Raw genomic sequence first — 14966 nt, 5'->3', positions numbered from 1 at the left:
AACATTCAGAACTGCACAGTGTTTTGAGAAGATCAAAGGATCAAATAAAATACAGCTGTAATGCTGGAAAAAAAATATAATAAAATATACAAATTAGACAAAATAAAATATAGGTGTAATGCTCTATATAAAGTAGAAAGTAATGCAAATTTAAATAAAATAAAATAATAAATTACAAGTATAATACTAAAATAAAAGTGAAATAAAATACAAATTCATAAAATGCAAGTATAATACTCCAAATAAAATAAATAAATAAAAAAGTTTAATAAATGTTCTTAATAGAATAAAAGTAGTAAAATAAAGTAAAATAAAATAAAGTTGTAATGCTCAAAGTAAAATTTAATTAAATTTAAATATGCTCAAACTAATAATAAAATATAGGTAATAAAATCAAGCAAAATAAAATAAGTTAATTTAATTTAATTACAGGTTACACACAAAAACACAGGTGTAATGCTCTAAATAAAATAAAAATAAAAAATGTAAAAAACAGGTGCAATGCTTAAAATAAAGTAAAATGAATATAGCATGAAACAAAATAAAAACCATGACTAGGCTTTTTAGGTCAAGACTATGTCCTGGTGTGTGATGTAATTACAGAATGCATTTAGGATGAAGGACAAACACTTATTTACTGTACGCACACACACACACACACACACCTTAATGAGGTCATAAAGTAATAACACAATAAAGCAGCTGATATGTGCTGAAATGTGCTTTGACTAACTCAACATCTTAAAAACACACAGAACACACTCAGTTCATTCAATGATTTCCATTTATTCCTTATTTATTGTTATCTCTCCCAATGCTGATAACAGCACAGTACAAGCCAGTGAAGTCATGTAGCGTCTTAAATGTCAGTTCGGCTCAGGAAAACGAATGCACTGCATGGACTTCCTGTCATTCGTCTCTGACAGCGCTCAGCTTACCCTCAATACTAGCCTTTGAATTATTCACCACAACATGGAAATGCCAGCAAAGAGAAGACGCGGCGTAAAGAGCAGCTCAGAACAGCTTCGAGTCTAGAGACGACGGCTTTCCTTCGTTATCCAAACAGGAGAATTCTCAAAAACCATTTAGAATTATGAATGCATTCTTTATAATGCAATTAGTGATGATTGTGTAGCAGATCTGCTGTGTGTAAACCAATGAGAGCGCATATGATGCCAAAACTATAACTAGTTCTCTAGAGCACATGACCTGCCAGTCTTTTATTAAAGTTTTAAGTCCAGTTTTATATTAACAGATGTTCATATTACAGTCTGCCCCTGAACAAACCCGTCATTTATCAAGCGTCTAAGAGTCTAGTAATTCCACCAACGATGATAACAACATCATTTTAAGACTACAATCTTGAGTCTAAGGCTGCTTTGTGTCGTCAGAAGCATATTTAAGCGACATTATTATGTTCTGTTGGCTACAATTAAATAAGTTGATCACCTAAATCCTACAGCTGCTCGTGGAGGCTTCAGGTCTTCTTCTTGCCTTTCTTAGGAGCCGTATATGAGGAAGTGCGATGCTCTCTTCTGTCATATTTGTCGTGACCTTCCCTGTGGCAGAATGAAAGAAAAACACAACTCTAATTAATATTGTAAGCACAGTATTTCAAGATGTCATGGAAAAAACCCAGTGAATGATTCGTGAATGAGTCCAAATGCTGAAGAGTACAGATGCCAATTTCTGACACATAAGAAAAAAATGCTTTGGTTTTATATATATATATCATATTGAAATTATGAGATAGTTATGATTGTGATTTACCAAAGCATTATGACTATTTAGATCATAATTGAAACTTTTATCTCATAATTATGACTAGCCATATCATAATTTTGACTTTTTATGTGATAATTATGACTATTTAACTTTTTTTTTTGATAATTGTGGATTTTTACCTCATAATTGTGACTTAATATGTCATAACTTAAATTGTATATCATAGCTATATGTTAGTTTAGCTTAGTAGTTGTAACAATTACATCAACTTTTTATGTCATCTTATGATTTAGTATGTCATAATTTCAACTTTTTATCATATAATGTGCCTATCCTATACATTTCATCCAATAAATATTGCTATTTATGTCAAACTTTTATGTCATAATAATGACTATTTATCTCATAGTTGACTTCATAATTTATCATTTTGAGTTTGTCATAATTATGAATATTTATCTCATAGTTTACTTAGCATTTCATAATTAAAATTTTGTCATAATTATGACTTTATCCCATAGCTGACTTCATAATTTTTAATTTAAGCTTGTCATAATTATGACTATTTATCTCATAGTTGACTTCGTAATTTATAATTTTGAGTTTGTCATAATTATGTATATTTATCTCATAGTTGATTTTGTAATTTATCATTTTATGTGTCATAATTGTCTATTTATCTCATAGTTGATTTTGTAATTTATAATTTTATGTGTCATAATTATGACTATTTATCTCATAGTTTACTTCGTAATTTATAATTTTATGTGTCATAATTATGACTATTTATCTCATAGTTTACTTCGTAACTTATAATTTTATGTGTCATAATTATGACTATTTATCTCATAGTTGACTTCGTAATTTATAATTTTGAGTTTGTCATAATTATGACTATTTATCTCATAGTTGATTTCGTAATTTATCATTTTGAGTTTGTCATAAGTATGACTATTTATCTCATAGTTGACTTCGTAATTTATCATTTTGTGTGTCATAATTATGACTATTTATCTCATAGTTTACTTCGTAACTTATAATTTTATGTCATAATTATGACTATTTATCTCATAGTTGATTTCGTAATTTATAATTTTGAGTTTGTCATAATTATGACTATTTATCTCATAGTTGATTTCGTAATTTATCATTTTGAGTTTGTCATAATTATGACTATTTATCTCATAGTTGACTTCGTAATTTATAATTTTGAGTTTGTCATAATTATGACTATTTATCTCATAGTTGATTTCGTAATTTATCATTTTGAGTTTGTCATAATTATGACTATTTATCTCATAGTTGACTTCGTAATTTATCATTTTGTGTGTCATAATTATGACTATTTATCTCATAGTTTACTTCGTAACTTATAATTTTATGTGTCATAATTATGACTATTTATCTCATAGTTGATTTCGTAATTTATCATTTTGAGTTTGTCATAATTATGACTATTTATCTCATAGTTGATTTCGTAATTTATCATTTTGAGTTTGTCATAATTATGACTATTTATCTCATAGTTGACTTCGTAATTTATCATTTTGTGTGTCATAATTATGACTATTTATCTCATAGTTTACTTCGTAACTTATAATTTTATGTGTCATAATTATGACTATTTATCTCATAGTTTACTTCGTAATTTATAATTTTGAGTTTGTCATAATTATGACTATTTATCTCATAGTTGACTTCGTATTTCATACTTTTGAGTTTAGTTTTTGATTTAGCATTTCATAATTTTTGACTATGATTATCTCATAATTTAATCTTCATCTGATAATTATGATTTAGCAGCATCTCATAATTTAAACTTTTTATCTCATAATTATGTCCTAGTATTTTGACTATTTTGACTTCTTCGTAGTAAAGAATGTAAATTGAATAAGCCATTTTAGAATCCTGTTACATCTCAAGAGCTTGCTTCTTTAAACACCATCATGGTACGGTTGCCAGGGAATTGGGTTGCTAGGATATGCTGTGTGGTTGCTAGGGTCATCAGAAGAGCCCACCTTCAAGTTGTAATATTTAATTTGAGGAATCATTGTCTAGACCGTGCTAAAGGTTTGATGAGTATTAGCACTAGTAGTACTAGTGATGGTCATCTTAGTGAACACTACTAAAGACAACAAGAGAATGAGATGATCGTCAACCTTCATACCTAAAGCAGCGAGCGCAGTACAGATCTCGCTCACACGTGTGGCAGCGAATGGTAGCGTCCTGATTACAGATGCAGCACCACGGTAGCTCTTCATCATCATCCTCATCACGGTCATCATCTTTTACACGCTGGATCTGTGAGGCAGCAGCTGCCAGCTTTGGTTTAAACCATGGCACTATGAGCTTGAACACACAGGAAAACATAATGCACAATTTGCAAACGTTATTCTTGTTGAAGATTAGCGTTTGTATTATGCGTGCATGTCGGGCTGTTACCGGTTTCCTGCTGGACATGTCCTTCTCTCTGTTCATCGGGCCGCTGAGCTCTGGTGGGATGTTGTATCCGCTGGCCTCATCTAGAGCTGCTTCCTCTGATAACTGAATGAGTGACAGAAAACACACATAAGATGCCTTCAAACTGAGTTCAAACTGAGACAGATCTGTCTAAATAGCAGCCTCTGGTGGTTGTTATGGGATGTGCCACAGGTCAAAATAAACTGGCTATAACAGGCTAATACTTTATACACTACTATAGTTATTCATATCTGTCATAATAATGACTGTTTATTTCCCAGTTGTCTTCGTATTCAAAAAGCAAACTTATTGTTTACTTATTTATCTCATAGTTTCATAACTTCGACTTTTATGTTATAATTATGACTTTTGTCATAATTATGACTATTTATGTCATAGTTATAACTTAGTATGTGATAATTTAGACTCTTTATTTCAGAATTATGACATGTCATTTTTTCCCTTCATTTTGTCCTAATTATAACTATTTGTCTCGTAGTTGACTTCTCGTTTACTTATTCATCTCATAGTTATGACTTAGTATTTCATAACCTTGCCTTGTGTCATCATTATCACTTACTATTGACATAATTTTTTATTTTTGTCAAAATTATTATATCTATCTCATAGTTGACTATCAACATTTAAACTTTCTCTCTCATAATTATGACTTAGCATTTCATATTTGTAACTTTTGTCATAATAATGACTATTTATCTCATAGTTGACGTAGTGTTTCATAATTATGAATTTTTGTGTTATAATTATAACTATCTCAGTCAACTTTGTATTTCACAAACTTATTGTTTACTTATTTATCTAATAGATATGATTTAGTATTTCATAACCGACTTTTTGCTATAATTATGACTTACTATTGTCATATTTTTTTATCTCATAGTTGTACTTAATGACTTAGTGTGTGATAATTTAGACTTTTTATTTCAGAATTATGACTTAGTATGTCTTTTTTTACTTTTGTCAAAATTATTACCATTTATCTCATAGTTGACTGTCAAAATTTCAACTTAGCATGTCATAGTTATGACTTTATCTCATAGTTGACTATATATTTCATACTTTTTAATTTATCTCATAGGCATGACTTAATTTTTTAACTGTATGTCATAATTATGACAATTTATCTTATAGTTATGACTTAGTATGTGATGATTTAGTCTTTCCACTTTGTATGTAATTTTTATACTTTTATGTCATATTTATTACTATTTATCTCATAGTTGACTGACAATTTCCACGTTCTATCTCATAATTATGAATCAGCATGTTATTTTTTAACTTTTATGTAATAATTCTGACTATTTATATCAGTTGACTTAGTATTTTATATTATGTCATAATTATTACTAATCATCTCATAGTCGACTTTGTCATAATTTTGACTTTGTCTCATAGTTATGAATTTAGTTATACTTTTATCCCATAATTATGACTATTTATAAAAATTTTGACTTCTTATTCCATTATTTTTAAATGTTTATGTCAATACATGTTGGTGTATTGTGTTGGTGTAAGATCATGAGAAAATGAATAAATTCAGTTAAGTGTGTCCGTAATGTTATATGTTTACATTTCTGCAATGACTCACTGCTCGATAGTTTTGCAAGTTATTTAACTCTCACTGTAAACATGTGTTTTGTGATTTCTAGATGGATCCTTGGACATCACAGACAAAGACTGTTTGTAGGACATATTGTTTTGATATTATAAATATCACAGACCCGTTTCACCACCCTGGTGATGGCCTCTTCCTCTGTCTCCTCATCACTGTCAGGTTGCTGGAAATCTGAAAGTCGGACTGAACAAACACACAGAAACACTGTTGTTTTATGCATCATGACGCATTTATATTATGCAAAACTTATAAGTAGAACAAAATAATTTATTTCATATATTAACCCTAAAAGGGCAGAACCTTAAAGATTAATTTATTGCCATTTTACACTTTATAGGCACTCAAATAATACAATTTCATGATTCTTTTTTTGGATTTTAATGTTTGTATCCCCCAGGATACGTCACCACGCTGGGGGTATAAATTAACTGTAATTATAAAATGTGTTTATTAATGCTTATTACAACATGGATGCAATTCTCGAAAGCTTTGGAAATACAGACCTAAGGTTGGTCTCTTTTTAAAGAAGACACATCACAGATTATTCCTGAGGTGAAAGCATTTCAATAAAAAAAAGAAAGTATAAAAAAGTTATAAAAGTTTAAGTTCACAGTAAAGATAACGTAGTATCCTAATTGTTTTTTATTTTATATAAAGTAATTATTTGTAAAATACATTCCACTCTAAAACTGCAATAAAATCAAATCCATATGTCTATAAGTTATGTTTCAAATTTGAAGTTGATATCAAAAAATTGTGGTTCCTGTAAGGTTCTGTTTGGGCACTATACCAGAAATCACCACTGGGTGACACCCAAAGTTTACTGAATTGGTTTAATGCAGTATTCTGTCACAAATCTATCAATTTCTTTCACAATATCAATCAATTTCTTTCCCTTCTGTTACCATACAATTATCCAAATATGGAACTTGACAGTCAGACCTTTCCGATGTGTTTTGTCAAGATTACAAAAAGATTTACTTAAACACAAGCCTCAAAATCTCGGACAGTCTATATATATATATATATATATATATATGTGTGTGTGTGTGTGTGTGTGTGTGAGAGAGACCCTGGACCACACTTTAAATTATTGACTTTTCTTTTATGCAAAAAATCATTAGGATATTAAGTAAAGATCATGTTTAATAAAGATGTTTTTTTTTAAATATAAATTTCCTTCAATAAATATATCAAACTTAATTTTTGATTAGTTTATATGCATTGCTAAGAATGTCATTTGGACAACTTTAAAGATGATTTTCTCAGTATTTTGATGTTTATATATCTTGGTTTGTTTATATATCTTGATTTGTTTATATATCTTGATTTATACTGCTAAAAGGGCAATGTATCTCCTGAGTTACAAACATTTAGAGACGGATTACAAAAAATGTAAGCATTCAATTCATAAAATTTCAATGCAAACTTTCTTTTTTTAAACAGAAAACTCCCCTCCAATGTGTGTAAATATGTAAACTAGATCAACTTTTATCAGAGGATGGGTAGATTTCCTACTACAGGTGGCTATGCAGGTTTAAACGCTTCCCCTGAGCCAAACAAAGAATGTATGAACAAACTCAATGCATCTAAACATTCACATCAGAAACCCTTCAAAATACGAAACCAAGAAATCAGACCTACACATTCCCTGCTTCTCCCCACAGCTTCTCAAATTTGTCTATCCACCAGGAAACGTCGCCCCTTTTAGGGTTAAGATTTGATTGACTTTCCATTTCTACTGTAGAAATCAAGGCTGCATTTTGCAAGGAAAAGTAGAGCAAAAAATAGAGCACAAATCCAGAGGAGGTTTTTAACATGCACTAATGAACTGTACACAATAAGACCAAGAACATGCATTTAAATTAGCATAAAATCAAAACTGCTCCTATATATATATATATATATATTCTTAATGTTATTGGTCTTACTGTGAATGATTCATCCATGCATTTGAATTTTTTACTTTAATTTCTTAATATTTATGGTAACTCTTTACAATATTGTATTAAGAAACATGAGCAATACATTTTTTTTACCGTATTTCTTAATCTTTTTTGACGTTGGTTGATGGAAATACAGTTTTTCATTGTTAGTTCACGGTGCATTAACTAATGAGAACAAGCACAACTTTTGATTGTATTTCAATAATGCATTAGTAAATGTTTAAATTAACATGAACTAAGATTAATACATGGTGTTCACACTAAAGTAGTTTACTAATGAACCTTATTGTAAAGTTTTACCATATATGTGACCCTAGAGCACAAAACCAGTCCATTTTTCTAAATTGAGATTTATGCATCATCTGAAAGCTAATAAATCGTCTTTCCATTGATGTATGGTTTATTAGAATCAGAAAATATCTGTCTGAGATACAACTATATGAAAATCTGGAATCTTGATGGTGCAAAAAAATCGAAATATTGAGAAAATCGTCTTTAAAGTTGTTAAAATGAATTCTTATACTAATCAAAAAGTAAGTTTTGATATATTTACGGTAGGAAATTTACTAAATATGTTCATGGAACATGTTCTTTACTTAATCTCCTAATGATTTTTGGCATAAAAGAAAAATCTATAATTTTGACCCATGCAATATATTTTTGGATATTGCTACAAATATACCCCCATAGACTCCAGACTGCTTTTGTTCTCCAGGAACACAATTATTTATCTTTTGATGGAACCTTTAATTAAAATTGCACAACTTTCTGTTTCTATGATATGACAACAGCTGGCAGATCAAATCCAATGCTACATATTTTCTTGCTGAATGCATGGTTTTGCTCAGAAATACCCTGTAAAGCCAGTCTCTTTATATGAATATGTGTGTGGATGTGAACGCACCCTGCTCAGGATCCCGTCCCTGCAGGAAAGCCAGTCTCCTGGCCATCTCCAGCATCTGCTGCTGGTTTTGTTTGTCTTTCTTCAGCTCCTGCATGGCCTCCTCAAGCACTCGGCTTTTCTCCGCCTCCAGCTGTTTGATTGACAGCTCGCCGTCATCCACGTTCTCATTCACACCCCCGCCCTCTTGTTTATTAAGATCGTTTAACGGTCCATCTGAGTGCGACACAAACGAGATATTACTGAGAAATATCATTTAATCACAGTACATTAACAAATGTTTTGTATCATCAAGTTTTCGGAAATGTTATGTAAAAATATTCAAATGCAGCATTATCTAATTAAATATGCATTCATTTGCATACTTTTCCAAATCAAGCCAGGTTTAAAATTATTTTTTTCATACAGAGGGGAAATTTTTAATATATTTTGAGAAATAAAGGTTAATGATTTATAAACAAACCCCTAAAATAAAGGTAAAGTTTCTATTTTATTTTATTTCAGATAAAAGTACATTTTATTTCAAGAGAAAATGTCTTTAGTTCACTGTTATAACCCTGAAATTTTAAGAAATATTTTAAGTATATTTTAAGATTAAGAAATATTTTAAGATTTAAGATAATAATTTTATTAAGATAACACTTTTATTTTATTTCTGCTCAGCCTTAATATTAATTATTTCTGAATTAATATTAATGCCTAAAATAATATTTATTAATATTTGTCTATTATTAAACTTTTTATTTATTGAAGTATCACCCTTTTAGAAGTATTTTTTTTTTTTTTCATTTTCATTTATTTTTAGTTTAGATAGTTTTATTTTAATTTTTAGTTATTTTATTCAACAGAGAGAAAAATATAATATATAATATAATTTGTAATAAAATAGGTAACACTTTACAATAAGGTCCATTAGTTAAAGTTAATTAATGCATTCAGAGCATGTTAATTGATAATGAGCAATACATTTGCTACAGTATTTATTAATCTTTCTTAACATTAATTAATAAAAGTACAACCGTTCATTGTTTGTTTATGTTAGCTCAGGTACATAATAATAATAATAATAATAGACTTTGAATTTTAAATAATGTTCTTTAATATGTTGAAATTAATTTTAACTGAGATAAATGCTCTGATTGTTAGTTAATGTTAACTAATGTTGCTAATGTTTAAACATAAAACCTTTTTGTTTAAGGTGATATATAAACAAACTCTTCAAAATATAGATAGAAATAGAATAGAACAGAATAGACAAAAAAATAAAATAAAAAAATAAAAAAAAATAAAAAATAAATAAAAAAAAAATAAAAAAAAATAAATAAAATAAAATAAAATAAAATAAAAGCATGGTGCATGTAACTGCTGCTGAAAAAAAACTCACAGCATTTAAAGATATGGATTGTAATTGAAATTTACAGATACAACAGATAAAGTGCAACAAAATAAATACTTAAATACATTTTTGGATGCTTTCTTTACCCTACTGTTAAATAAGACACATTACAAAAGCTAAATGAAATAAATAGCCCCAAAACAATAGCTTTCCATGTATTGTCTTACCTTAACAACAGTAAAATCACTGTAACTTATGGCTTCTAGATGCTTATTGCTTTATAGAACTGTTTTGTTCATTGTTTAAAAAAATCGAGAAATCTTGCACCCTGAAATCAATTTCAATGCATACTTTTAAAACTGCAATGCATTATTCATAATGCATAACTTAGGCAAGCATAAATGGTGAAAGTACCCTCTGAAGACGTCTGCTGGTTATCAATAGCAGCTTCTTCCGTCATCTGTGAGATCAGGTCATTGGTCTGCTCCGTCTGAGTCCTGCTGTCGGGCGGCTGATGAACCTGCACACATTAAACATCAGAGCTGCGTCACTCATGGAGAAACTCTTCTGAAGAGCGTCTGTAGTGAAGGGTGATGTTTGGGTACAGGCCGTGGGGCTTGAGCGGGCGAGGGTCGTCCCTGAAGTGCGGCCAGACGCTCCTCCATGTCTTTAGCAGACGGCACGGACTGAAGCGGGGCTTTTAAAGCAGCGAGACGAGACTCCAGCTCCTTCTCTGACGGGATGGACTCTGATTACACAGACACACATCACAAGAGACTTCTAGATGGGTGGGTTTGTTTCAATCTTCTGTTATTGTTATCATTTAGTTTTTTTTTTTTTTTTTTTTGCATTGAGAAAGCAACTTTTAAAGGCACTATACTCAATAAAAGTATTATTAACTGAATTTATATATATATATATATATATATATATATATATATATATTTTTTATAAATTTTTTTAATTTTCTTTTTTTATTTAATATTTTCTGTTTTTATTTTAAGTCTTATTTATGGTTGTGGTAATTTTGTTGTTTTTATCTTTAATAGATTTAAAAAAAAATTTTTTTTTACATTTAACTGTTTATTAATTTATTTCAGTTTTAGGTATTTTGTATCAACTTTAATTACAAATAGACATGTTGCCTTGGTAAAATGCTGAAATAATAAAATATTAACATTAAAAATTCTCTATTTCTTTTACATTTTTATGTTTTCTCTAATTTTCAGTTTCATATTTTTATTCATATTTTCATTTATTTATTTTAATCCAATTTATTTTTCAATAGATTTTACAATATATTTTTAATTTTTATACACTTACATTTATTTTCATCTTATTGATTTATTTATTTGTTTACACTGACCTCACACTCCATTCTGAAAAACACTGCAGATGCTTTTATCCAAAGAAACTTGCACTGCATTAATGCATTCAAGGTATAAAGTATAAAGTACTGCTGATTAAAAGTCATGTCACACTGTTTTTATTCATGAATATTCAACATTAAGTCCTGGAGCAATCATACAGGAATATGGTTTATGGATAATTTGACACAAAATGAAAAACAACAACATGCTTTAAAGCAGCTAAAAATCATGATTTTAATGTTCATAATATCTTAATATCTTCATGCATTATAGTTGCATCTGAAGCTAAAAATCATGATTTTAATATTTATAATATTTCTTAATATCTTCATGCATTATAGTTGCATCTGAAGCTAAAAATTATGATTTTAATGTTTATAATATTTCTTAATATCTTCATGCATTACAGTTGCATTTGCAGTTTAAAATCATGATGTTAATGTTTATAATATTTCTTAATATCTTCATGCATTATAGTTGCATCTGCAGCTAAAAATCATGATGTTAATGATTATAATATTTTTTAATATGCATTATAGTTGCATTGGGCAGATTAGACCTAGGTGATAATAACGTTTACATTATGAGGCAATATAAACAAATCAAGCTGATCAGATGCATATTTTGACAGATCTTACTCGGCTTAGTTTCCTCTCTCAGCTTGTTGAGTCGTTCTGCGATGATCTGGTCCTCTTTACTGAGTCCTTTGGTTGAAATCAGACTCACAGAGCTGTTTTTTCCTCCCGAAGGTCTTGAAGGCTGATTCTGCGGAGCTTGTTTGGCTTCAAGAGCAGCGACTCGTCTGTAAGAGCCACAGATCGGTGTTATATTACATTAACACACAGCTGTATTTCACATGCAATGCTTACAGATTCCTACTTTTTGTAGTTTTCAGGTGGGGACCATCGTCCAGCATCAGTCTGCTCACCCGGACTGTAAATGACAGAACTGTCAGTACTGCATTAGTGAATATATAACCAGTGTTTAAACCTGTGTTTGGCTTCCAGACCTGGTTAGGTTTCCATAACACTGTTTGCAGACTTTCTGCTGGCTGTTTCCATATTTTGGCACCACAGCATTGAATGTCAGACATCCAGAGCAGAAAGAATGGCCACAGTTTCTACAACCCAACTGCAAACACACAAACACAAGTCAAACACAGGTGTGAAATACATAAAACATGACCTGTATTCATCATATCCACTAACCTCTTTTCTGAAGAGAGTGAACTTTGATGCACAGCAGTAACAGCGATTATCCATATCGAGAATCTGCCAGTGTGAGACTTTAAACGCTTAAGACTGTAATTAAACACAGACATTTAGTGTGAGTTATCATTTCAGAGGCACTTCATTCATGACGCTATGAGCATGTAAACACGGAAGCGCTGTGAGGACCGGGATGTGTCGGGAAATGTAGTTCTCTCGCACGCAGCTATAAAAACTACAGTAGTTTGAAAAGATAAATACATGCAAGATAGTGTAAAAGCTTATTAGACATTACAGTAATTACCTAAATATTTATCTTATCTGTCTGTGTCGAATGGAACAATCGATACTGTTAAGGTTGAAACGCACCGGGAAAACTCATTTTCCCAGAATGCAACATGACGGTTGACGTTGCTTATCGAAAAAATATGAGGAAACAAAAATACCTGTAAAAACAATATCGCTATTATATATATATATATATATATATATATATATATATATATATATATATATATATATATATATATATATATATATATATATATGCAAGATAGTGTTTTTAGCGATTTTTCTTTTTACACACATTTGAGTAATTTCATTGTCACTTTTATAACATGTCTATAGTTTTTATACATTTTTTTATTTCAATTTTAGTTTTTTGAAGTTAAACTAAATACATGTTTTTTTTCACTTTTTTAGATATGCCAATATACTTTTTTATTAATTTTTATTTACGTTTTTGTTATTAAAATTAAACTAAAAGTATATATATATATATATATATATATATTATATGAAAACGTATTTTGTTTTCAGACTAAAAAAAATCTTGAATATATACATATATGTGTGTATATAATACACTGTATATATAAACAAAAACTTATTTTGGAATAAGTACAGAGAGATCTGCTGAATTTAGACTAATACTTTGCCTGTTATGTGCAACTCCAGCTTTTACCTTCATAATATCTTTTAACATCAACAAAGCCAAAATTTATCTGCAACTCATAGAACTACTTTAATATATGCATTTATGTTATGAATCAGAAACGAACACAATATTGCCAGAACAGTCAAGCGCTTACACAAAGAAACATTTAGCCTTTTCTTTTTGTGAATAAATGCATGCATGCTGAGATTAGACTCATATTTTCTGGGTGAAGGTGTGAACGGAGGATCATCAGCTCTATTGATATGCTAAAGACAAACACAAAAGCTCACTGGGCGTCATTGTTTGTGGATGGACTTTAATTGCCCTGCGTAACAAAAGCTCTGAGAGGACAAAAGCAGCAGAGCAGAGCGGATCAATGTGTTTATTTGGGAATTCTGCATCAATTTTACATTTGATCTGATGTATTGACAGTTTCTGAATGACTGTGGTTACTCATGAACGACATGAAGAGCTGTTCAACACCAGCTCGAACAGCACTTTATCACTAACTGAGATGTAAACGTCTCTCAAATTCAAATGTCTTGTGGTTTTAGGTTAAGATTTTAAAGATCTGGCAGTGGCTTTGATGATTTGACTTTATTATAAACTATGTCATTGATTTCCTAAATTAATTTTAGATTACAAAGTATTGAAGAAAGTCTCAACATGAATTGGAAAAATATAATATATAAAAAAACAAAAAAAAAACAAAACAAAAAAAAAACACACACACATATATATATATATATATATATATATATATATATATATATTATTTAAATAGTTTACAAAACAAATATTATTAATATTTTGTCCACCAAAATACTTAATCATATAAATCTTAAATAATATATAATTCTAAATAACATAAAAATACTCAAATATATTTTATATAAATATATGAATATAGTTGTTACATTAAATCAAAGTAGAGCCATCTGTATCTGATTTGATCTAAAATGCTGGTGAAATGCAGGTATTCAGATTGATTTGAAGTCAAATGTTATTATTATTATTATTATGATTGCATTAGGAAAGGAAATTATGTTTACCTTGGTAAATATTTGATGATTCATCTTCTGTCATACGATTTTGATATCACATCATCACCGGCCTGTGGTGACCCTCATTATAATCTCATTAATTATTCATGAGCTGACCACATTTCAGATTCTGACACGTCACTGTGACAAAAACACGCATTTGTTAAATCAAAAAGAAGTAAAAGAAGAAACAGAGCCTACATTATCTGACTCATTGAATCCTGGTAAAAACCTATGTAGGTTAATTCAGTCATATTAAATCACTCAATTTTAATTCTGATGATTAAATTAGCGCAAAGTTGAGGTTGATTTTAAGTCAAATGTTATTATTATTATTGTTATTATTATTTATGATGATTTAATTAGGAAAGGAAACTATGTTTACCGTGGTAAATATTTAATGG

The 14966-nt window shown here is 29.5% G+C and overlaps 1 protein-coding gene across 1 annotated transcript; it reads right to left on the bottom strand.

The window, feature by feature from the left end:
- Positions 1–766: 766 nt before the first annotated feature.
- On the bottom strand, positions 767–12759 carry LOC127933226 (abscission/NoCut checkpoint regulator). The gene is made up of 11 exons (XM_052530038.1): positions 12583–12759; positions 12384–12505; positions 12254–12307; positions 12013–12176; positions 10610–10752; positions 10419–10524; positions 8672–8884; positions 5928–6004; positions 4168–4269; positions 3893–4074; positions 767–1559 (listed from the first exon to the last, which is right to left on the bottom strand). The coding sequence occupies exons 1-11, from the start codon at positions 12634–12636 to the stop codon at positions 1478–1480; spliced, it is 1299 nt and encodes a 432-aa protein (XP_052385998.1). The 5' UTR covers positions 12637–12759; the 3' UTR covers positions 767–1477.
- Positions 12760–14966: the final 2207 nt, after the last annotated feature.

The sequence above is a fragment of the Carassius gibelio genome, chromosome A17 (genome assembly GCF_023724105.1).
Source record: "Carassius gibelio isolate Cgi1373 ecotype wild population from Czech Republic chromosome A17, carGib1.2-hapl.c, whole genome shotgun sequence".
Taxonomy (NCBI): domain Eukaryota; kingdom Metazoa; phylum Chordata; class Actinopteri; order Cypriniformes; family Cyprinidae; genus Carassius; species Carassius gibelio.
Note: the sequence above shows the minus strand (reverse complement) of the source record. Positions and strands in the feature narration are given on the sequence as shown.

Bases quoted from the DNA above. Each gene is read 5' to 3' on its own strand.
- LOC127933226 (XM_052530038.1), bottom strand. From the start codon at position 12,636: ATGGATAATCGCTGTTACTGCTGTGCATCAAAGTTCACTCTCTTCAGA. The intron at 8,885-10,418 runs GTACTTTCACCA...TGTCGCACTCAG, and splicing joins CCAGCAGACGTCTTCAGAGG to ATGGACCGTTAAACGATCTT. The intron at 6,005-8,671 runs GTGCGTTCACAT...GTGTTTGTTCAG, and splicing joins GGGACGGGATCCTGAGCAGG to TCCGACTTTCAGATTTCCAG.